We start from the raw sequence: 26564 nt of genomic DNA, 5'->3' as shown, positions 1-26564 counted from the left end.
TTTGTCACGCGACGTACTAAATTTTTCACACTTCATTATGTTAAGCTCTTCGACATATCGATAGATTTTTCTTGTTGCGATTAATTATTCGCGAATAACCTTACCTGTGGATGTTATATGCACCCTTGTTTTTATAATTTAATAGAAAATCTAATATGAAAACAATAATAAGACATTTCAACCGAAATTTTAGCACTATGTAAATATATATATAACTATATGGACTTTGTAATATACACATATTTATTTATTTATTACAATTACAATAATAATAACAATAATTAAAGACCGCTGTGACCTGACAGGTTACCCAAATTTGTCACAGCGGTTATATAATAAATTATACCATTTAAAAAACAAATTAAAAATAAAATTATAAAAAAAAATAATATATTGCATAGTAAACCTTTTCACAGATAATTGAATATTTTTTGCGTTCTTTTCAATGAAATTTTTCATTTTATTTGATTAATAACGATGAATATGTAGAAATAAATTCACTAAAAATTGTTTTTGTAATCAAACAATCTAAAAAAATATTTGTATTGACTTTCTACAAATTCGTTTTCACAGAAAGCTCATTAGCATTATATTTTTTGAATTAAATAATGTAATCAAGATAAACGTGATATATGTATGTATATTTAAAGATAAAATTACTGATATTTGGAATTTAATTAAAAAATATATTTTACTTTAAAATTTCATTTTCTCTTTTTTGTAAAAGAAAAAAGCAGCAAAATATTTCATTCGTTTTTATTATTTAATTTTTAAATTAAATTTGGCAATCAATTGCTTGGTCCTTTTAGGACTTGAATTTAAACAAATTTAAAATCATAAAGTTTTCCATTATATTTAATTCAATTAAAAATAAATGTGACTGTCCATTACTGGAAAATGTTCAACTTTTCAGTCGAGATCAAAAACTTTTTAGAAACGGTAATCTAATGAATAATTTTAATTTTATTACAATTTTCAAATTTTAAATAATTATAATATTTACACGGCGTCATCCAAGTATTTAAAAACAGACAAACATGTAATCAAAAATAAATTCATGTATCGAATAATGAAATTTCAATTTAAAAAAATCCACAATAATACATATTTGATCAAATCTTTCAGTTGTTAAAATAGGAATTATATACATATAATAATTGAATTATCATATTAACGTTTGACTGTGTAAATGTGCAATTAATCAAATGATTATATCTGGTCTTCTTTAGTAAATCTAACGGGAAAAGATTAATGTACGAAAAAAAGGCGAAAACCAGTAGTAAAAGTTTTTCAACATTTTTTTACTATTATTAATCCATTAAATTTCGTGCGTGCCGTGATAAGTGGAAGCTAAAAATTATCACGATGAAAATATTTATGAGTTAATTTCCGCTCATAAACGTAATACCTCAGAAGAAAATGTATGCAAAAGCTCTCCCTCTTTCTCTCTCCATCTCTCTTTCTGCTCTATTTCCTTTCTTTTCCTTCCTGTACGAAAGAAAATTTGTAAATCTAATACTCCCCTGTGTCTTATAAATCATCTTTATATTTTATTAATCACACGCTTACTGACATTTTCCTTATCAACGTGAAAATGTAGGCGAGTATAATATATGTATTTCGCTCTTTCTGCGCCCGCACTTTCTTCATAGGTATATTCTTTTAAACGGATAAATTATTAACTTAATTATGAATTAACATTTAAAATATACACACATAAAGTATACAGTCGGAGGCTTCTGCACGAATTTTAGTAATAATTTTTCTCTTGAAAATAACACGCTCTGATTAGGCTTACGAACGGCAATTTCATTTCACTTTCCTATTCGCCAGCAATAATGAAAGAAAGAAACGAACAGAAACAAAAAAAACCACAGTTAAAAAAGGAAACAGGAAGCACCAGCTAAAACAAAATAAATCATAAAGATATACTGAGGAAGTCATAAATAAGAATATGTTGCAGTTAAGTATTTTTGTGTGAACGCCAATTTTCTCGAGTAGTACTCGTTTGTGTTTCGTTTTTGAAACTATTCAAGCGGTTCATTAAAAAAAATGAACCTATTTATTAATATTTAATTTAATATTTCTTACTAAATAATTCATGGAAAATATCTTGTACATATAAGACAGAAAAGAGTATACAAAAGTTATTTTATGAAAGTCGTATGCATATAAATATACAATATTCAATATAAAATCAATACATAAGATGATTGCGGCTTAATTTATTGCATAAAATAAATAATATTGTAATTGATCTTTAGGTGGAAACATTTTCGAAAAAGCCTTCTTTTCACCACAACTAAAAATTGAAACGGTAGAAAATAATACTAAAAACCATCGAATGGAACAATTTTATCGCTTTCAATACAAATCACTATTGAAATAACAGCAGAAATCATATCAGAATGCGACTGTTGTTTGAACGACACCTAATGGACAATAAAATACATCGCTTTTGTGTATATTTATATACATATAAATTTTTCCAGCACTGTTTATACACGTACAAATACAAACTTAAACCGGCCATAATAATAGCATTTTACTCGACGACACGCCGCGCTTTCCCTTCGAATGTTTATTCAACGATCGCTTCGTATTGATACGCATATAAAATAAATAAACATAAACACTTTGGAACAGAGAGTGTTCCGAAAAAGTTAACATGACTTTTTCTTATATAATTCAATACGTTATAATATCATTGATTTGTGTTTTTCTGGTAGATGAATCTGTGCTAAAAGCTTCGAAATTTCGATACTCGGTGTTTGTTAAAGGCAAATTCGTGCCATTCCCAATATTCAGTCTGTTTCTTGTCTTTGTTTTGTTAGACGGGAAAATTTTTGATAAAACAAATTACGTGCCTAGGAATTTTCCCGCAGATCCAAGAATTTATCTGGTACTTTATCGGGAATTTGGACTACATATGTACATCATAGGTTTTGTACTAATGTTGGTTCTTCCTCTGTAACTTCAGATAAATGCAACTAAGTTTATAACAAATTAATTTTTAATACTTTAAAATTGAAGAGTAATTTCCATTTTCATTCTCAACAAAGTCATTTGCATAAAAAATCCAATCAAAATATGTCTACACAATTTTTGCATAAATCAAAAACGACTGCAAATAGACACATAATATTACCATTGTTTATTCAGAAGGATATTTCTATCTGTATTGTCACGTTCTAATGAAAGATTAAATAATTTTTCTTTATTAAAACTACTTATTTATTTTATTTATTTTATTTTACATACATATTTTTCACATACATATATACAAATATACCAGGAAGGCTTAACAGGTAAACTCCAAATGCGCCTTCCTGGTCCACATAATTATTACATAGATACATGTAAATCTAAATATCTGACATCTATGGTCAGTACACATATATTACAAACATCGTATTAATACGATAAATAACTTTCATGTAACAATACGAATTTTTTTATATTCGATAAACAACCACAGAGACATCTATGGTGAGCAATATGGCGAAACCTAAGATATAACAATAACTTAAGGTTCGCAACAGAAAATTTGGAAGGAAACGCCAATTTTACAGGAATCGTTTCAATGAAAATCAGAAAAATTGGCAAATTCTGATAAGAAACGATCGACCTAGACAAATTAAGGTCTGGCCAACAGCGAGACTTAGCGGGGAATCGAACTCGTAACATCAAGTACGAAATAATTCAACATTCACCACTAGACCACGCTGCTGGTTAACTAACCAAGATTTCTTTATTATTATTAAAACGTTACATTTATCTTATTGGTAGATATATTCGAAAAACGATAGATTTAAGAGGGCTGTATACCCGAAACCTTAATTTTGTTGCCGTTCCTTTCTTCGATATATATATATATGTATATTGAGTGAATGAGATAATATATATATCAATATATATATATTGAGTGAATGAGACAATAAATATCAATATATATATATTGAGTGAATGCGACATTTGCGCTTCAACCAGATAATACCTATTTTAAATCGACAAAATTGAGGTTTCGTATTCTCCAGTTTTCTCCTCCGAAACTGGACCAATTTAAAAAAAAAATTCATCATCGGTATGAGAAAGATATTTTCTATGTTTGTGTGCTCGTATATTTTTAAAAATCAACCGTTAAATAAGCACGCTGGACTCTTTTCGTGGGTGTAAAAAAGAGGTGATGTTATAGATGTTTGGCGGCTCCTAGCTCCTATAAAAAATAACTAATCAAAAAAATTAAACCACAGAAACATGCCTATGGTGGATATCCATAGTATATTAAAAAATAATTTCTCTAGTGCCATAATTGAGGAAGGGAGAAGTGTAATACGTTTGTATGGACAAGGCGCTGGTGTCCAGCCCTCTTAATTATGAAACGGAGAATTTAAATGATATACGTAGAACTGTTTCAATTTAACTTTGCTTCACTATTAAACTTTATTCTGCTGCTGATGTGTTGACTGCTACTCTCGGAGTCTCGATGGTATCGACTACCACTCTCGGAGTCTCGATGGTGATGACTGCCTGTCACTTGCGGAGTCGATGGTGATGACCAACTTATGTAAATTCTAACAGTAACAAGTTTTTATATATTATATTGTTTAAAACAATGAAGTGATGAAGACACATGTCGTACAATTTTGGTTAGTAGATGTTTAAGGTGTGCTATAAATCAATGGTGCTACTTATTAAATTAGGTGTGCCACAAATCAATGGTGTGTCTCATCCCTACTGGTTAGTCGACTACATTGATAAGCTAGCTTAAACAGTATATAAATATATTTATTATGCGACAATTTTGAAGCATCCTGTACTTCAGAAGCGTTGGGTGAAAATTGCCCGCGCGATAATAGTGAAAAGTTGACGTAGGCTTTTCTTCGATATTTCGCGTGTTGATTTCTCTATTTCTACAAACACACACACATTTTTCCCTTCTTCCAGATAGGCTTGAGGGATTTTCCCGTCTCTGTGAAAGGCTTCGGCTTGTTTTTCTTGCCGCTTTATTCGTTTTATTGTACTTAATAGCGCCGTAAGTGCGCGCGGCGATAAAATAGAAAATGTCCACCTAAAACGAAGAAATAACGCACCGCAAAATACATAAGATTTGCAGTGTTTCGCGAAAATTCCACGGTTTCAATTCCGAAAAGGAATTTTCCGACAGTGTAAATCATTTCATTTGCATTTTATTTTTAATGCGAAAATCGATGTAAACATCCGACACACGTGGCAGTTGTGAGCTTCTGACACGTAATGAATATTAATATTTATGAAAATTTATTCGCATTTTCATTATACACATATTATTTATGCATGTATGTTTCCCGCCGCCACAAGCTTATTGTGATATATTTATTTATATTACTTAACAGGCGTGCAAAAATGTTTTGTTGTATTTTTCTTTTTATAATTAAAATTCGCTTTTCATGTCAGTTTTAATATGAAAGATGCTTATATACTTTATGCCAGAAAATATTTATGTAATTTTGGGTGAGAAAATTAAAACGATTATTATTTTTAATGAAACGATTTTGAAAAATTTCCCTCCGGCCATAATAAAATTTTCGCCAGTTTAAAAATTAAATTTCTTTAAAATAATGTGTATACATTGAAGATTCGTTGAGCGGATCTTACGCTTATGTGGAGCAAATAATTCGCAAACATATAACTCTGTCCATTTTTCAGTCCATCTGCTAGTCTGTCAGTCTGTCCTTTTGTCCATTCCTCCATTATTCTATATATCCTCCATCCACCTGTCCTTCTGTCTCTTAGAAGTATTTCAGTATATCTGTCCATGTTTTTTATTTTATTTTTTTATTATATTATTGCTATCTATCTTTTAAAATAAATAAATCTGTTTGTCCGTCTTCCAGTATGTCTGTATATCTGTCCATCCGTCCTTCTGTCAATTTGTCCGTTCATCTTTCCGAATGTCTGTTCGTCTGTATGTCAATCTATCAGTCTGACAGTATGTCAGTCTATCAATCTGTCAGTCTGTCCATCTGGCTATTCCTCAATTATTCTATCAATCCATCCATTCGTATATCCTTCTGTCTCTTAGTTTATCAGTCTGTCTGTCCTTCCGAATGTGCGTCCATCTGTCCATCCATCTGTCCATCCGTCTGTTCATCCGTTCATCTTTCCGAATGTCTGTTCGTCTGTATGTCAGTCTATCAGTCTGGTAGTCTGTCAGTCTATCAATCTGTCAGTCTGTCCATCTGGCTATTCCTCAATTATTCTATCAATCCATCCATTCGTATATCCTTCGGTCTCTTAGTTTATCAGTCTGTCTGTCTTTCCAAATGTCCGTCCATCTGTCCATCCATCTTTCCATCCCTCTATTCATCCGTCTGTCTATCCGTCTGTCCATTTACTTTAGAAACCAGCAGCATAGACTAGTATTTAGCATATGCTATTATGGTCAGTGTGGTTATGAGTTCGAGTCACACTGGTTGCTGCTGGCCAGACCTTGGTTTGTAACCAGTTCGATCGTTTCTTATCAGAGTTTGCAAATTTTGCAAGATTTTCATTGAAATGATTCCTACAAAATTTTCTTTCCCTCCCCATTTCTCTCGTGAAATCTTGAGTTATTGTGTTATATCTCAATATTCGCCGGGTTTCTCTCTATAAATGTCTCTGTGGATGTTTATTGTATAAAATTCGTATTGTTTATTGATCGTATTGTATGCGATGTTTATTGATCGTATTGTATACGATGTTTGCAATGTCTGGCCATAGATGTCATTTATGGTTTCGAATTATGTATTAAAATATATATAATTTCTTGATGTTTATAGTACACTCGTCGCATTGGAGCGATCTGTAATGACGATTGTACATTGATTGATTGAATAAAAAAAAAATAGAAAATACATGTCTGTCCAGTTATCTGTCTGTCTGTCAATCCATCAGTATGTCAGTATATCGGTCTTTGAGTCTATCAGTTTGTCAGTCTATTAGTCTGTCAGTGTATTGACCTGTCTTTTTGTGTTATAAACTTATTTTGACAGATTGTGTGCATAAATTTTAATAAAAACAATTATCAAATAATTACATTACAACAAATCAAAAATCTTAAAAACTACCAAAATCATACCCACCATGAATATGAAAACACAACTGCGTTTTTTTCAATAATCTTATTTTACTAACCTCTTATTAGTTCAGAATCGATTTTGTCGTCTGACGAAGTTTGGGTTCTTATCCGATCGTTTTCAAACTTTGCCATTTTGCTCGGTTTGGTCATCAATATAAGTGGAAATGACGCCCGCCATTACCATGGTGAAAAATAATCGTAATAGACACGTTTGAAAAAACTGCATATTCCTTCACGGTGACTTTGTCTATCTTTGACGGTGACGTTTATAGTCCACACTGTTCTGATCGTATTTTCCCTTTTCACGCCCCCCCCCCCCCTCTCTCGCTATGGCAGATTAAGCACTTTACCATACTCATGATCAAAGTTTACGGAGATAATTGGTGATTTCTTAATTAGGTTTTTTAAATATATACATATATAGCCAGTAGCATAGCTCGGTCGTTAAGCTTCTGCCTAATACCGAGAGGCACCGGGTTCAATCCCATGAGCTGATCTCGATTTAAAGTATATCTGTAGTGCTGCTGGTCAGATCTGGATATTTGACTCCAGGTCGATCGTTTCCTATCAAAGTTTGCCAATTTTTTCTGATTTCATTGTTGAAACGGTTCCCGATTAAAAATTGGCTAAAAAAACCTTCCTACCTACTATGTCACCACTATTTGAGTATGATTAATGTACAATAAAATGAATGTACAATTTATATATGTCTCGTTAATTTGCAAGTTTTCAGTGTCTCGTAATTCGGCGACTTATAATAAAAATTATAATAAAATATATAGACTATAATAAAAATGCTGTATTGTTTGTAATTGGCCAGGAAGGCGCATTGGGGTTTACCTGTAAGGCCTTCCTAATATAAAATGTAATAAAAAAAAATAAAAAATGTACTGTCTTAATTTTATAAACAAAATTAAGAAAAGGCTAGTTTTTAAAAAACATTTATTTTCTTAAGAAGGCTGGACACCAGCGCCTTGTTCATGCAAACGTATTACACTTCTCCCTTCCTCAATTATGGCACTAGATAAATTATTTTTTAATATGCTATGGATATCCACCATAGGCATGTTTCTGTGGTTTTATTTTTTTGATTAATTATTTTTTATAGGATCTAGAAGCCGCCAAACATCTATAAAATCGCCTCTTTTTACATCAACAAAAATAGTCCAGCGTGCTTATTTAACGGTTGATTTTTAAAAAAATACGAGCACATAAATATAGAAAATATTTTTCTCATACCGATGATGAATTTTATATTGATATATAATAATTTTATATTGATAGACAATATACATATATTGATATATATTGTCTCATTCACTCAATATAGATATATCGAAGAAAGGAACGGCAACAAAATTAAGGTTTCGGGTATACAGCTCTCTTAAATCTATCGTTTTTCGAATATATCTACCAATAAGATAAATGTAACGTTTTAATAATAATAAAGAAATCTTGGTTAGTTAACCAGCAGTGTGGTCTAGTGGTGAATGTTGAATTATTTCGTACTTGATGTTACGAGTTCGATTCCCCGCTAAGTCTCGTTGTTGGCCAGACCTTGATTTGTCTAGGTCGATCGTTTCTTATATTAATTTTTCTGATTTTCATTGAAAAGATTCCTGTAAAATTGGCGTTTCCTTCCCAATTTTCTGTTGCGAACCTTTAGTTATTGTTATATCTTAGGTTTCGCCATATTGCTCACCATAGATGTCTCTGTGGTTGTTTATCGAATATAAAAAAATTCGTATTGTTACATGAAAGTTATTTATCGTATTAATACGATGTTTGTAATATATGTATACTGACCATAGATGTCAGATATTTAGATATACATATATCTATGTAATAATTATGTGGACCAGGAAGGCGCATTTGGGGTTTACCTGTTAAGCCTTCCTGGTATATTTGTATATATGTATGTGAAAAATATTTTTTTAATATGCTATGGATATCCACCATTGGCATGCATCTGTGCTTTAATTTTTTTGATTAGTTATTTTTTATAGGAGCTAGGAGCCGCTAAACATTTATAAAATCGCCTCTTTTTTACACCCACGAAAAGAGTCCAGCGTGCTTATTTAACGGTCGATTTTAAAAAAAATACGCGCACAGTTGCATAGAAAATATATTTTTCATACTGATGATGAATTTTTTTTAAAAATGGTCCAGTTTTAGAGGACAAAATTGGATAATACGAAACCTCGATTTTGTCGATTTAAAATACGTATTATCTGGTCGAAGCGCAACTGTCGCATTCACTCAATATATATATATTGTCACATTCACTCAATATATACATTCACTCAATATATATATCGAAGAAAGGAACGGCAACAAAATTAAGGTTTCGGGTGTACAGCCCTCTTAAGTTTTTACGGTTTATTTTAAGATTAGCCAAAATTTGTACTAAATTTCAGTACACGTTTTTATTATATATGTATACCTATACGTATGTATGTATATATATATATATATATATATATATATATATATATATATATATATATATATAAATATATATAGGCCATAAAATGGGAGATGCGGCTTTTGTCTCAGACTTAAGGGCCCGGTCGCGGATCGTCGTCCATCTCGCCATATTTACGCATTGTTGGCCATTTTGTTGTCTGAACGAAATTACAATGCCCTGGAGACACGGAACAATGCCACGTGCAGACAATGGGAATGCCGTTGTGTTATCAAACCGGGGACAATGTGCACACGTGTCTCAAATCACATCTCATTTTGCCCCAATTCAACTTGACACTCGCTCCGAAACTGAAACCGCACAAAAAATACACCGACACAACGATCTATCGACATACGAGTCTGCCATAGAGTTTCCGGCCGTGAAACTTGTAAGAAGACCTAACAGACCCCAATGCGCTTTCGAGGCCAATAATTAAAAACATCAATAAACAATTATGGGTGCTACTTTATTATGCGGTCTACCTTCACGTTTTTACTTTAATATGCGGTCTCACTGTATCAGTTCTCGCATGTGACACTGAGACTGAACAATACCGATCCAAACATCCTAATCTTAAATGAATAGGGCAAACCTTAATTTAACCTAACCTATCCTGACACTTTAATAAATAGGTGTTGGCTGCTAAGATATATATATATATTTTTTTTAAGTTTTATTACATCAATATTTTCACAAAAAAAACATATCTTATCTAACACCTATTTATTTAAGGGTCAGGATAGGTTAGGCTAGGTTAAGGTTGGCCCTATTAATTTAATATTTGGCCAGAACACTATCCAAATAAATATGTTTCAATAGAAAAAACTCCAAGTGGAAATACGTACTTTTGACTTTTGATTTGAACTAGACGACTACTTAGAGAGATTTGAAAGCTGAAAAGTACTACAGATGACAGATAAAATACCCAACTATAGATTCCAATATTCGTTTTGCACAGAAAATTGACACATTTTGAGACATCGACCGAACAACACCAAGATATAGAAAAATCGCGCGATGTAACCGCTTAGACGCCCAGCCGACGCGCTGAGCGTATAATAGATACGGCTGTTTGCGCCTTAAGGCGCTTTGGGCAGCTAAGCGGTTAAAAAACACACTTTTATATCTCCGAATTTCGAGCCAATCAACATTTTTTACTACCAGATTCGTGTTTACTGGGCATAGATCTATAAGAAAAGTTATATCTCGTCTCTGAACCAATTTTTGTGTCGAACAGTGTTATTACACTATGTACTTACATGTACATACATATAATATATGTATATCATCACACAAAATACTCATTTCATATTAGTATTTATAATTAATATTAGTTTCAACAGACGAAATAATAATTTGTATAAAAACAAATTAATATTTCTCCCCTTTTTATAGTTAGTTACTTTCCCCATTCTCGGTTTTTTTTTTATATAATGGTTTTTCTCATATCGATACATTTTCTTCGCTCTTTCCGGCTGGAAATCGTCTGTCGACTTGTCACAGAGACTTAAATTCAGTATTTTATGACAGCTGTGACCTCACGTAGCCCCACAGCGAGGTGGAAGGTAATGTCCCCGAGGATATTGCGGTCTACGTACAACCGGAAGTGAATATCTCGACACATCCACTCTTCCGGGCACAATATGTGCCCTGTATACATATGTAGGTTTAACTAAAAGCTCCTGGCGATTTCACCTCGGCTTAGAGATTTTCTTTTGAAGAACTTCCAACTGTTGTGTGACTAGATTTAGGCCTTCGAGAATTTGTTTCTCAATTTTTTGCAGTTGAAACTTCTTTACGGACAATAGATTAAATTGGATTTTATATATATGGACGTGCAACAACACTTTAGAGCTACTCTCATCACTTGAGAATTACATCATAAACCTAATCTGATTGTAGATGCTATAAGTGGTTCCCCGTTGCCTTCGAATATATGTATTTTTTCGATTACGACCAGGCCCGGCCCGAGGGTATATTTCATCCCTAGGTAGATTAGTTTAAGCGGCCCCCCCCATAAATTTTTAAACAATAAATATATATTAATTTGTCGGCGTAGATTGTCGGATATTATCTTAACATATTTATCTGGTAACCTGCGCTCATCATTACTGTCTTAATTTGAATGTGATGAATGAGTGGAATCTTAATCTACTCTCTTCCATTTGGGCCTCGCTGTGATTTTATTTTTTATTCATATTTTGTTTTATTTTATTTTATTTTTTCTTTCTCCTTTGTACATTTTTATATACTATTTTAATTTTGCTCAGTGTAAACAAAGAATGGGATTTATGGATTTTATTTTTAATTTTTACACTTTTGTTATTTTTTTTTTTCTCTCTGAATGATGTATTATTTTCCTTTTGTTACTTTTTTTATTATTTTATTTTACCATGTTTTCTGCTTTTGCTTTTTTCCTTTATTTACTTGTTTTTATATCATGTTTTTATATATTTTTCAAATGTAGGCCATTGTGGCGCATTAGGTTCTTCCTGTAATGCCACAATGGTCCAAAACTATTAAATAAATAAATAAATAAATAAATTAATATGTATGTATAAAAATGAATAAAATAAAATAATATACGGATAACTATGAATAAATTCGGTAATTTACATCTACATTAATTTATAGTCAACAATTAATTGAAGAATTTAATAGAGTGACATTTCTTCTTTCGAATATGATCGGTTAAGATATTTAATTTCGTAAAGCAAATACATCCCTGATATATGTATATGTATATATACTCATACATATGTATGTTTCAGCGGTATTTTATATAAAATAAAATACAATTCCAAATTACAGTTTGTTGTTTTATTCGTGAGTCGTTGATATTTGACAGTCAACTTCCTGCGTTCCTCGTAAATTATATTTTACAATTAACTTCCAGCAGGAAAATTAAGTTGAATATAAAACATTTTATCAATTCAAAGAAAGCTAAATTATTTTTTTTACCTTTTCAATATAATAATCAAAAAAGAAAAATGGGGGGCGCCTCGCAGCGCCTCTTATATATGGCGCCCTTAGGCACGTGCCTAGTCTGCTGCATCTTTGACCTGACCCTGATTACAACTGATCTAACCGCTAGTTTAACCACTTAATCGCCACGCGTTTGTAGAAACCGATTCAATTATTTTATTGTACATATGTATGTGTTTATTGCCAACCCTTGAACCTACCTCTTGAATATATCACAAACTAACGAAAAATATTGGCTTTTTTCAATTTCATTAGTATCACAGGATATTTCATTAGTATCACTGTGAAGAAACCAAAATTAATTTCGAGTCATAGCCTTAAATACGAAAGAGCGCGCACCGGTGCGCTTATGGCGATTAAATGGTTAACTAACTTGAGATGCACAGGGTCAACAGCAGTCCAGCTTCTGATCATCACCTGTCAATTTTATCAACAGAGAAAGATCGGCATCGCTTAAATATCTCGCCTGTCAAAAGTTCACCCGCGCTGTCAAAACTTATTTACATTTGAGAAGCTCAAATAATAATGAGCAAAATTTCAGGTGCCATTTTTCACGCCTTAAAAACGCATTCCGCAACATTACTCCAGCATCCCAACCCCTCGACTTTTCCCACTCATAAATCATAAACGTTCAGAGTCGCGAAATAACCGCTCGTTAGGGTGACACGCCGAAAGTTTTTTTTTCTTTTTTTTATCTACTTTCTCTCCGCTTAATGCGGATCTTATCTACGAACAAATCTGTGTACGGAAAACGCAAAGTGGGGGTTCGAATATTTATGTGGCGTAAAACACATTTGGGAAAACTCTGCCTTTATGGACAGTCAAACGTCTATTTCTACTTATGGGCTTGGAAAATGGATAGGGGCTGGGGGGGGGGGGAGTAGGAAATGGAATAAGAAGGGGAGGGTTGAAAAATATATGGGTCTTAACGAAGTGATGGAACATTAGCTCGAACCATTACGATAATCGCTATTTGACGTTACATGTAATATGTTCTTGAATATATTATAGTACACACATATGTAGGGTTGCTTTAGATCGTCAACTTTAGAGAGTCTTCAATTAGTATTATGTATTAGATGTATTATGAGCATTTATAAGAATTGTAAATAGGTTTTCGAGCTATTTTTCCTATTATGCTGTACACTTACATTAGAATAATATAATACTATACGATAAATAACAAAATTAAATTAAAATTGTAAAATAGAAAATGATCAGTAGATCAGTAGCTATTAAAATAGATATAAAATGTATTGTGATCATAATTTAGTAATATAATAAAAAGCTTTTAAAAATCAAAAAGAATATATGTAAGGTTTTCTTGCGTTAATATCATTTTTACTTAATTGTAATTGTAAAAATAGAGTAGTAAAAATGAGGAAATGTAAAAAATGAAAATTCCTTTGCATATCACATGGTTTTCGTGTTAGTGGTAATTTTTTATATCTCTTATCTCTTATCCGATCGTTTTCATACTTTGCCATATTGCTCATTTTGGTCATCAATATACGTTAATGTATCGTCTGCCATTACGTTGGAGATAAAATATCGTATACAACGCGTTTTAAAAACGGGGCCCGTTGACCTTCCTGACGTTTAACAAGCGTTCGTCCCGTGTCTTCCAACCTGTTCGCCTTTATATGGCCATATCAGATTTTAATTGTTTAAACGCCTATAATTCACTCTATATTTTATAAAATTTGCTCTATAGGTTCTCGTTATCTCTAATATTTAAATATATATAGTTTTATCTCTCATGTATATATAAATTTCAAATTTGGCGTCTAGCTTCATGTAATGTAATACACGATATATATTGATTTTTGGCCAAATATGTCATGATCAGTATTTAAAGCAGTTATTCTCAAACTATCGTAGCTGGCAGTCAGGGTCTAATAACTAGACTCTAATTACTATTAAATAGCACTTACTATATCCGTGATTTATTCCATCTTATCCTTGACGCAATAAAAATAGGATTTCTAGTCATGTAGGTCAATTATTCGTAGCTTTCATATTATATAATTGTTTTAATGAAATTTTTATCTTGTTCTTTCCAGGAAATGTGTTCGTCATTGCTGCCATCATTCTCGAAAGGAATTTGCAGAATGTTGCCAACTATCTGGTGGCTTCTCTGGCCGTGGCTGATCTCATGGTGGCTTGCTTGGTCATGCCACTAGGTGCAGTCTATGAGGTACTTATATAATTAAGCTTGTATTGGTTAGAAAGTTTGTTTTGGAGAAATAAACAATGAAATTTGAGGTTATGGGTAGCTGTTGAACTAATTGTATGTGATGTATGTTTGTAAGCTTATTGTAAAAAATTAAATGTATTTAAGCTTATTGTAAATCATATTAACAATTAGATACAACATAACTTCTTCTTGAATACTTATCTCGCATATAAAACTCAGTGAAGAGATACACTTTTAGCAGTGAAATGTCAGATCTGACATATTTGGCCAAAAATCAATATATATATCGTGTATTAAATTACATGAAGCTAGACGCCAAATTTGAAATTTATATATACATATGAGAGTTAAAACTGTAAATATTTATATATTTGAGATAACGAGAACCTATAGAGCAAATTTTATAAAATATAGAATGAATTATAGGCGTTTAAACAATTAAAATCTGATATGGCCATATTACGGCGAAAAGGTTGAAGATAGATTATAGTAGCTTGCTAGACGTCGCCGTACCCAAAATTGTGGATATTTGATACGCATTGTATACGATATTTTATCTCCAACGTAATGGCAGACGATACATTAACGTATATTGATGACCAAAATGAGCAATATGGCAAAGTATGAAAACGATCGGATAAGAGGTAAGAGATATAAAAAATTACTACTAACACAAAAACCACGTGAACTGTATAAGAGGAATGTAAAAAAGAACATAAGGTAAAAAAATCGAATAAATAAAATCTTCAAATGCTATCCTTAGTTTCACATTGAATATAAAGTGTGTATAATAAATTATTTAAACATTAGTTTGGACCATTGTGGCATTACAGGAAGAACCAAATGCGCCACAGTGGCCTCCATAAGAAAATAAGAGAGAAAAATAAAAATCATAATAATAATAGTAATGTTTTTACCTTTCATAGATTAAAAATCAATAAAAGGTAAAAACAGAAAAATACTATAAAGCAAAAAAAATCACAGCGATTGCTATAAACTGACTAGTGTTGTACCCGATGAAATATCATCGCATGGGTGTTGGCCAGTGGCGTAGCTACCGCGCCCGCAGACCCCGCAATGCGGGGGGGCGCCACGAAGCGCGCCTTTTTCACTGATTTTTTAATTTGTTCTGTAATTTTTTTGAAATAACTTTTTTAATTTTTCAACCTATTTGTACTATATATGTATGTACATACATTATTATACATAATTTGAATTCATCCTCATTGTGTAATTGATCTATGCCAATAGGGCTAGAAGACTGCCGTCTTTTTCCATATTTTGAACATCAGTGCCACTTTAACCTATTTGCTGAGAATTCTCTTATTCTTGTATATATTTTTTCAATGGCTCCGTCCACACTACCGATATCTACACCCGATATTTACGAATTTTTCCATAACCAGTTCCTAAAGAGCGACCACAGGTTGCAGCAATATGGCAACTGGATATGGAAAATTCGAAAATATCGGGTTTAGATATCGGTAGTGTGGACGTAGCCAATGTTTAAAAAATAAAGCAATTTTTTTTTTATTCAAACGAATAAAATTTATAAATTTTTCGCTGTCACTATTAACAGGTGGGAAGTTTTTAAGGAAAATTCACCATCAGTTACTTTAAACAGATTGTGCACTACTTGTTGGTCGTCCAGATTAAACTATTAATGCACTTCGATATATAGGTACATATACCGATACGTAAAAAAGGTATAAATTATTAATTTGGAAAGTTATTTTGCTGTAAGTAAATAATATGAATATATGGGAGGGGGGCGCCTTAAAATATTTTGCGGGGGGGCACCAGGAATTCACGCTACGCCACTGGTGTTGGCATATTAAGTTATTTAATAAAAAAAATTAAAAGAAATGTGTCAGTCCTGGGTTCAATCTGCACAATTATTTTTCAAATACAGTATACTCTCAGTTAACCGGGTGTGGATTATCCGGTTTGCGGATTGATTGATTGCGACCGTAAACACCGATTGATTGCGACCGTAAACACGCGTGCTATTTGAAACAAATGATGTCACATATAAATGTTTTTCGTTCCCTTTTTAAACGTCTTTTACGATTGCGTTAATTCTTTCAGTCGCTTTCGAAGAATTAACAAGTGCGTGTATTCATTGCAGATTTTTTCGTAACATACGTATGTTTAATTATTTTCAATTGCTGATGGTGATGAATTCTGCATCTAATTTCGAGACTATTTGAGGTTCGGATAAGATATTTGAATTTTTTTCCTGAATTGTAATCGTAAGTGAAGTATAAAAAAAAGAGGTATGTAAAAATGCATACTTATGCATTTGCTGGCCACGCTCACGTCTTTTTCCTCACCTACTCCATCTTTTGGTCCACTCTCTTGGGTACTATCCTAGTATATTTTATTTTCAAACTTTCGTCTAATATTCGAGTCACATATCCGATCTTTTTCCAATTTTAAACTATTCACTCTCTCACTAGAAGATTTATGCGTTCGCTGATCGCGGTCGTGGAATTCGTAAGCAGTCCTTTAAGACCTTACACATACTTTCCACACTTACTTTAGCTTTTGGTCTGTTCTCTTGGGTATATTTACTGTCAATCAAGCCAATGTTTATCCCATACGTTGCCATTTCAATCTCTTCGCTCTTTGATCGCGGTACCATACATCTAGCTAATGTTCGCAACAAGTATTATGCTTAAACAAAAAAAAGTGTTCCGAGTAATTTATCATCATTTTTGATGCGTGAAAATCGAATCAGGAGTTCGGCTCGCACTATCTCAGTTCGGGACGTTCATATTTCCCAAGAGTGAGCCACAACATTCTGAAAAATTGAAGAAAGATCGTAGGTCGTCTCTGGAGACTGGTAGTGCGGGGCATAAAGTGAAGAGGAGGATGAGGTGGAAAAAAAACAATTTGCCCTCGCGGAACAATGGTGTGATTAAATTGACTTTTTTAAGGGTGAAATTACCCCGGCGGCGACTGGAAAATATAACTCTCAGGTTTTATTGGTAGTCCTGATTGCTTCTTTTCTTCGGACCTGCGCGGGAAAATAAAATAAAACGGTCGCTCGTTATAACAACGACGACGGGGGAGAGATTCCTCTCAATCATCAATATTCAATGAGTCCTGAGTGAAAATTCTGCTTTCTCCCCGCACCGATTTTCTATTTTTTGCCACTCTCTTCTTCTTCTGCTTCTCTTTCCGTGTTTTAAATTTTAATTTATTCAGGAGGATGCGCTGTGATCGATTAATTTCGCACTCGCGCCATTTGCTCTATCGGAATTTCTGCTCCTTTATCGGCTGATCTCCTTTCGGATGTTCGTTTTATTTGAATTCCTGTGGTTTAACATTGCGGTGGTGACTTTCAGATTGAAAAAAATCTGGCGTGACCAACAGGCGACTTTATATTTCAAATGCAAACTTTCATAACCAAGGGTATAACAGTTTTTGTAATCCCACATGTCGAAGTTTAGATCTGCCAACAATTCATTGTTGAAATAGTGATAAAACATATAAAAGCCTTGTAAATAGAAAATGCATTAACATTTTTATGCATCTCACTACACTGGAGACGAGAAGAATAAGAGGCGACTTAATCAAAGTCTTTAATATACTAAATAATCATTATAAATGTCATATCTTATTACATTCAACGAAAACACTCACCTCAGAGGTCACTCGCTTAGACTCCAAAAAGAAAAATCTAATAAATTAATCAGAGATTCATTCTTTTCAAACAGAGTGGTTTCAGTTTGGAATAGTCTTCCCAATGATATTATAATTTCTGATAACCTTTATATGTTTAAAAATAAGCTAGGTGTATTTCTTAAACTTAAAACATTTCTGTAATTCTTCTTTCTGTTTCTTGTTTACTTTCTTTCTCTCTTATTTTTATTTTAATATTGTCATTTTGAATGTATTTAACTTTTTTCTCATTTAATTTACATAAACATATGTATAAATCAAACCCCTTGGGTCTATCGGCTTTGCCGCCTCCCGCAAGTATATGTAAAAAATAAATAAATGAATAAATATTATGTAATTAAACTTGAGAGGTATGCACGTTGTTGAAACGGATCCTCAAATTGACATTATTTTGAATAAAAATACCAATAATTTTATTTTACTACCGCCATCTATGTATAAAACTAAAGACTACATCCAGACGTCATCCAGATTTCGAATTTGCAAACTTCAAACGCGTCTTAAACGATATTTTATCTCTATCGTAATGGCGGAGGATTCATTTACTTATATTGATGACCAAAATGAGCAATATGGCAATGTATGAAAACGATCGGATAAGAGGTAAATTTTTTCCTTAATTGTAATCGTAAGTGAAACATAAAGACGGTTGTTGTATGGATAATTGTTGTATGGATAATATGATAATCATTTTGTTTATAATTTTCTTTATGACTTATATTTTAATGTCAAATTTGTCAAATACATATTAACTAAAATAATAATTAAAATATAAATAAATACTCTGTCAAAGCTCAGCCGAAATTTTACGAAAAATGTATTGTCAAGGGTTGACACTAAACACATACATACATATAATAAAATAATCTAATCGGTTTCTAAAAACGCGTGGCAATTAAAGGAGGTTTGTAATAAAAAAAACGTAAAGGAGGTTTGTAATAAAAAAAAATCATCCTACCCGCTGTCACAAATATCTGAACTTGATATATATACAATACTAGTTGTTTTAATCGGCTTCGCTCAGTATTTGTAATATAAACAGCTTAAACATGGCGAATCTAATAGTAAATATTCATTGGTTTTTCGAAAAAATATAATATTCAACCTATATAATATTTATATAATATAATATTTCGAATCGAAAAAAATATAATATTCAACTAATTGAATTGTCGTCATAGAAACTTTGTTTTGCTTACAAAGTTCCCAACCAAAGATACATACATACATATCGAAATTATATATTAGATGTACAAGTCTGAATCCATAGATGTCTCAATGGATTAATTAATTAAATTATCAATTGGTATTTTTGTGTTCTTCAACCTCTCGAAAATACGGTGATTTATGTATTAAAATTGCTGCAATTTTTTAATTAATTTTCTAGGAAGGCTCATTGGGGTCTACCTGTCTGGCCTTCCTGGTATATATGTATCTATGTAAAAAATAAAATTATATAAAATAAAAATATTCAGTGTAATATTTTGCATTTGATTACCAAAAATATTATATAGATTATCTCAAATAGTGAATTTGTCGGAATAAATGTCTAGTTAATAGGGCTCCAGATATATATTTAAGCTGTTAATCGTCTGAAAGAATCGAAATACGGGGATAAATGTCAATGAAACTACGGAACGAGTTTCTGCAGATGACAGTAATGGAAATAATCTCGATAGAATATTCCCGCTCGTTGTTTATTGATTAGTTATATTATAAAATTAAATAAAATACGATATAAATAATATATAATAGAATGATCTCATTTTTTGTGCATATTCAAAATGTACGTATTTTTCAACTAACCTTTATATATGTTATAAATAAAAAATGAGTTAGAATATACAGAACATTTAAATTTAAATTGGATAGAGTATTCATCATATTGTATATTTGTACATTTATGTAAAAAAAATGGGAATAATAAGGGTTGTTAAAAAACATGCACATAAAAGTATTTATGTAAATTCCTCTGAAATTTATTTTATATACATATGTATGTAGATAGCTCATTATTTACATAATAATAACAGCTTATTTAATAATCTTATTATAAAGTTGTTTTGAAGCTGCCAGGTATTTTGTAATATCTTTTAAGTTTGTTTTCTCCTGGTAGCTAATTATAATATACATACATACAAATTCGTACAATATAAGTAAGTCTTCTTTTTTATATTTTATATTAAATGTGTAACAGTTTATTTTTCTATACCCCTATCCATATATTGTATTAAAAAAAAAATCTAAATATAGCCGAACATATTATTTTCTAGCTCTTATTTATAATATATGTACATTCATTCTATTTTGTGATTATTTTAGATATGTATATAATACATAATTAAATAATCAAATAAATAAAGCACTAATTCCACATAATAACTACATAAATGGAAGAACATATAACTTTGAGCAAATTTATTAGACACGTCAATGATGCCATTTAAAATTTTCTATGTACCTATTTTTATTTAATGAAAATTTTAGAAAGAAACTACTTTTTAATTATAAAAATGGGTTTCAATCTCTTTTTCTGGGATAACATTTTATTTTTAATGAATATTTAAAGGCGATTCAAGTAACTGAATGATTAAATTATTTGTTTTTTCTTATAATATGTGAGTACATACAAAATAAAGTTTAATCTCCTCAAATATTTCTAATATTCTTACCTACATACATTATCAAATTAAAAAAAAATCATTCTAGAACTATCTATAAAAAATAGAAAGAACTAGAATTTAAAAAATAGCTGTGACAATAATAATTGTAACAAGTTAAATGGCTTCAAGATATGTTTAAGAAATTACCGAGTCACAGTTTCATGGCAGTTTTTATTTAAAAAGTTAGTCAATATTTCAAACTATTCATAGAACAATATGCATATATGTATATATATACCAAAAAAGTCACAAAACACATCTACATATGTATATGTACATCGAAGTAAGCAAACACTATGGTTTCTTTTTCTCAATGCCGTACGAAGACCCTTTGCTGATTTGCGACAATCTAATGAAAAACTTCAATATACAATAAACTAAAACAAAAAAAAAATACATTAAAAGCAGCTCTATATTAAAAAATAGCTTCTATAATAATACAATATAATTTCAAATAATTACATGCAGTGATGATCCCGATAGCTATCGAAAAATAAATCAACTCTCCGCTGAAAAGCAATCCGATCAAATAACTTAGACCAGGTACCAAAATAACGATGTTCCAAAAAATGATATTCAAAAGAGAATACAATCGACGATTCATTTTGAATGGCCGAATCTTTTTTACACCGGAAGCAACAAAAAAGTCACCCGTTTTAGAGAAGGACTCTTGCATTTTATCCTGTCAAAATATCAAGTGTTTAGTATTTATTAAAAAAAAATGAGCCAAGTTTAATTAAACACCCAATCCAAACACTCACTTTCTCAACATAAAGATCGTGCAACCATTTAGAAGCTCCTTCTTCAGTTTCTGGCACATCTTCGATTGGAATCCTTCTGATGTGAACATGGCAAATTACTTTTTTACCAGACAGCAAGTTAGTCATCGTCGGTGCTACCTTAAAATTTGCATAAACTGCATTGTTTTGCTATTTTGGATTATTATGCTCAATGAAAGTTTATAAAATACCTTATCGCTCTCGTTGAAGGCAATGTTTACGTCGTAAATGGCGTTTATGTTTCCTTTCATACCCTGCAAACTTGTGATGAAACCTTTCGTTCTTGGCGTGAGATGATGTTTCAGTATTGGTAAACCATTCTTTTCGGCATACTTCTGGGAAACTTCGTGTTTTTGTGGTGAAAATCTTGTACCCTCGGCGAACAACAGCACCTGAATTTATATTCAATACAAAATATTTATTATTTACCCGTTCCACACGTATTTTTTTGTGTAGAGGTAGCCCCAGCTCGTTATTAATTTCGTGCGTTTTTCACGATTTATACTCAAAATTTTAAATGAAAATAAACTAATAATAAAAATATTTATTATATTATGCATATTGTATAAATATGCATAATATAATAAATAGCAAAAATTATTAATCGAACATAATATATGGTATATAAACGAGTTTAAAGTTTTGGCGACTCAGTGGCGACATACGAGTGGAACGGAAAATCAGTTTGGCGACTCGGTGGCGACATACGAGTGGAAAAAGTTAATACCACTGAGCAACAAAAAATCATGTTTTTATTTACTGGAGCGGAGATTAATCAATCTTTACTGAATTCCAATATGACAATGATTTTTGTTGGTTGTTTTCTCATTTATGGAGTTAGAGTGTTTAAAAAATGCGCAATTTTTACAGATTTTTGGCTTTTGCCAAATTTTTAACTCAAAATCTAGTATTGCTATGGCAAAAGTGAGTATTGGAATCGATAGTCAAGAGTTTTTTCTATTGATTTTATTTTTCATTGCTTTAAAATACCTATAATTAATTATCTAGCGAATTTTAAAAGTCAAAAATATATTTTTTTACACATCTCATAAAAGCAACAAAAAGCATTGGCACATTCGAACTTAATAAGTCAAATATATGCTTAGTAAAGATTGAAGAGACTCGGTTACGTTAGTTTTTTTTTTTTTGTATTGCTCAGTATAATTGTATTTTATTATTTTCTTGGACAACTTATTGCTCGTTTATTCCTAGCGTAGTAGGTAGTACATATGTAGATAGTAGGTATTTCATAGACATGGAATATTATTAATATCTTCAATGTTTAAACTTTATTACGGGCAAGCTTTTTAGAATAAGATTAAAATATGCGAGATCTGATGATAGTTACAATTCATCTTCCAACAAGTTGTACAGCTTATCGAGATGATTTGTCACACGTGGACTTTGTCTACACGCGAAACAATCTAATACTGCCACTTTGGTAGTAAATATCAAATATTTCAGAGATTCAAAATCAAATGTTGTACAAACAGTTGAGCGATTTGTCTCTAGATCATCTGCTCTCTATGATCTGCAAATCGAAAAAAACTTCATCTTCCAACTAGTTTCACAGCTTATAGAGATGATTTGTCACACGTAGACTTTGTTTACACGCGTAACAATCTGATAAAATAGTAGTATTTCAATGACTCCTAGTATTATTAAATAATATAATTACGAGCAAGATCTTTACAAGTATATAATTATATTTTAATTTCGTATTGCAACTATGTATGTAGTTGTAAAACTAAACAATTTATCGATCGTAGTAGGTAATGGTGCCACTTTGGTAGTAAATAACAAATATATAACAAAGATACTAAATCAAATGTTGCCCATAAAGTTGGGCGATTTGTCGCTGGATTATTTGTACTCTACTATCTACACAAATCGAAAGAACTTTGCCCCATATGTGAGCTTTTAAGTATTTTAAAATGTATACGAACCCATACGGGATCAGCATATGTTGCAATATCTTGCATTTCATTAAAAATAATCTCCTTGTCCTTTTCGTACGATCTGTCCAAGAAGATGCAATCGACACATTTCGCAGACCATCCCATAGGTGGTACGTATTGAATGAACTTTTTCATGAACGATTTACAATTCTGCAAAGAAATTTTAAATTTGTAGCATGTTTATTCCAAAATTCAACAATTTTGTATCAAAAACTTACCCCTAAGTTTCCGATAGCGTCACAAATCTTCCAACACATGAGCCAATCAATCTCATAATGGTGGTTGACCAGTGCAAAGCCATGTTCGTTGCCAAAGTATTTGTCAAATTCGAATTTGTCTATATACGCCAATATTTCCGATTGAGACCACCATTCTACTAAGAACACTAATTCTGAAATGTTTGACAAAAAATTAAAACAAATTTGCATATACATATGTACACTATCAGCCAATATATTTTGTTAAAATGGTATAATACTTACGACAATAAAATGTATAAGCGAGATAATAATTTATTTTTCTAAATAATTTTTTATTTATTCTTCTTAATGTAAAATATAAGATTCCTTGTAATGAACTTATTAGCATTCCAGATGTAAAAAAGGTTATCGCAAAACATAATTGAATGACGGTTAATTGTTTGATTGTTTCTAAATTCATCTTGATTTATATCTTATTTGTGCTTAAAAGATCACATTAATTCATTAAGATATATTATCACCTGAAAACATGACAAATTTTAATTAAATAGAAAGATAACAAATAGAATAGTAAAATATATGTAGCAAGAGAATTTGATCTATAATAGCATTTTAAATACATTTAGCTCATCTTTCAATTCCCATTTTTTTATGGTTAACCTAACACTGTAGCATTGTTAATAAATTAAATTTAAATAACGCCAGTATTTTATTTATATATTAAAATTAAATACTACATTTATGGCGCCGTCACAAAACCGCGCGGGAAAAAATCGCGGGGACAAAGCCGCGCAACGTATATATATGTAAATAAGAAAAAAAATATTTAAAAAAAGTAATATAAATATTAAAAATTGGTTTAATGTACATATAAGAAAAATCCGATAGAACACAGTAATGATAAAATAAGAATCGTTTGTTAATTTTGAAAGTCTCTTGAATATTCACAATTTATTGAAACTTAAATAACAAGAATATATCTAATATATAATTTCGAAAGAAACTTTGTAAGTGTGTAAATAAATATGTAATGTTTATTGGTAACATCGAAAACAAATCGAAGTTTCTATGACGATTCGATATTTTTTTTCCATTCAAGTAATTTTAATAAAAAAACAAATTAATATTTCCTATTAGATTCGCCATGTTTAAGCTGTTTATATTAAAAATAATGAGCGAAGCCGGCCTAAAACAACTAATTAAATATAATTATATGCCCTAAATTAAAAACAATATCGAAGAATCAGCACAAATTCAAAATAAATAAACAATTTTATCATTAACGTGTTCTATCAGATATTTCTTATATTATAATACATTAGACCTGTTTTTAATACTTATATTACTTGTTTTTGTATTTATTTTCTTGCTTATATAATATTTGTTTATATACATTTAATATACGTTGCGCGATTTTGTCGCAGCGGCTTCGTCTAACTGATTTTGTCCCGCGCGGTTTTGTCGGGACACCTCCATATGTACATAATATACACGTATCAACACTCGGCGATTGCGAAACTACATAAATATCGAGAAATATTGAATAAATTTAAAAAGTATCAATTGATAAAAAGACACTTTAAAAAAGAAGTTTAAAAAGCTACAGCAGCACACTCTATAAATAATACAAAATAACTCAACTTGACAATTATAAGTAATAACAAAAATATTTCACCCACTGCGCATTTTATATAAAAAAAATTTAAATAAAATAAAATAATTGAAAGTGGATTGGGGGGGAGTGGCCATTTTAATATTGACCTTCATTATTAAAGGTTGAGTCTCCCTATGTTTGTACGTAATAAATTAGTTAAAAAATTTTAACCACGTGTGTTCAATAGTTTCGTCACCGTTTATGACATATAATCCGTAAAATAAATCAAATCGAATATAAATAAATGCTTACCCACCGACTCGCGAGTAAGAACAATGTCGACAAAATTGCAAAATGGCGACAGCCAATCCGCAGACTAATGATTACTTTTTGCGGACCAAAACCAAGTAAACATACACATGTACTAAGCGTTCGCGACTCAAAAGTTAGACTGACAAAAATTACACCCGATGTTACTTACACTTGACATTCTGATAAGTGACGACGAAATAAAAAAAATAGATAAAACCACATGGGTGAAGTATAATATTCAGGATCTGTCAATTTTCAGACACACACTGTGCAATGCGTTTGATAAAATCAAAGATAAGAGTGTATTTCCCTGAACGTCGGCCTTTGATTACAAAATGTTTGATTGTAAATATTGATTTCAAATGCGTCAACGAACTGGCATGAAATTCAATTTTTTTTTGATGTAATATACCAATACATAGCATTTTTGCCAATTGCTTTTAAATACATTGTTTTTTGATTTTTAAATGCATTACTAAATTATGTTCACAATACATCTTATATCTATTTTAATAGCTACTGGTCTACTGATCATTTTCTATTTTACAATTATAATTTAATTTTGTTAGTTATCGTATAGTATTATATTATTCTAATGTTAATGTACAGCATATTATGAAAAA

The 26564-nt window shown here is 31.1% G+C and overlaps 2 protein-coding genes across 4 annotated transcripts in view; one reads left to right on the top strand and one right to left on the bottom strand.

Moving 5' to 3' along the window:
* Positions 1–26564, top strand: part of LOC143920594 (5-hydroxytryptamine receptor-like) — a 176138-nt gene that overhangs the window by 121982 nt on the left and 27592 nt on the right. Inside the window, exon 3 of the mRNA XM_077443537.1 lies at positions 14615–14748. Within this exon, the coding sequence (XP_077299663.1) occupies positions 14615–14748 (134 nt within the window). The remainder of the gene's footprint in view (positions 1–14614; positions 14749–26564) is intronic.
* On the bottom strand, positions 20386–26129 carry LOC143919619 (1-acyl-sn-glycerol-3-phosphate acyltransferase gamma-like). Of its 3 annotated transcripts, none has more exons than XM_077442012.1 (8): positions 25942–26129; positions 24318–24556; positions 24054–24226; positions 23824–23985; positions 22069–22269; positions 21860–21997; positions 21561–21780; positions 20386–21475 (listed from the first exon to the last, which is right to left on the bottom strand). In XM_077442012.1, exons 2-8 carry the CDS (start codon positions 24493–24495, stop codon positions 21393–21395), a joined length of 1155 nt encoding a protein of 384 aa, XP_077298138.1. In that variant the 5' UTR covers positions 24496–24556; positions 25942–26129; the 3' UTR covers positions 20386–21392. The 3 variants fall into 3 exon arrangements, with proteins under 3 accessions (XP_077298138.1, XP_077298137.1, XP_077298139.1); XM_077442011.1 differs by having other exon boundaries at positions 25946–26085; XM_077442013.1 differs by lacking the exon at positions 25942–26129 and adding an exon at positions 25797–25881.

This window comes from Arctopsyche grandis, chromosome 12, assembly GCF_051622035.1.
Source record: "Arctopsyche grandis isolate Sample6627 chromosome 12, ASM5162203v2, whole genome shotgun sequence".
Lineage (NCBI taxonomy): Eukaryota > Metazoa > Arthropoda > Insecta > Trichoptera > Hydropsychidae > Arctopsyche > Arctopsyche grandis.
This window is presented reverse-complemented; position numbering and strand designations above follow the sequence as displayed.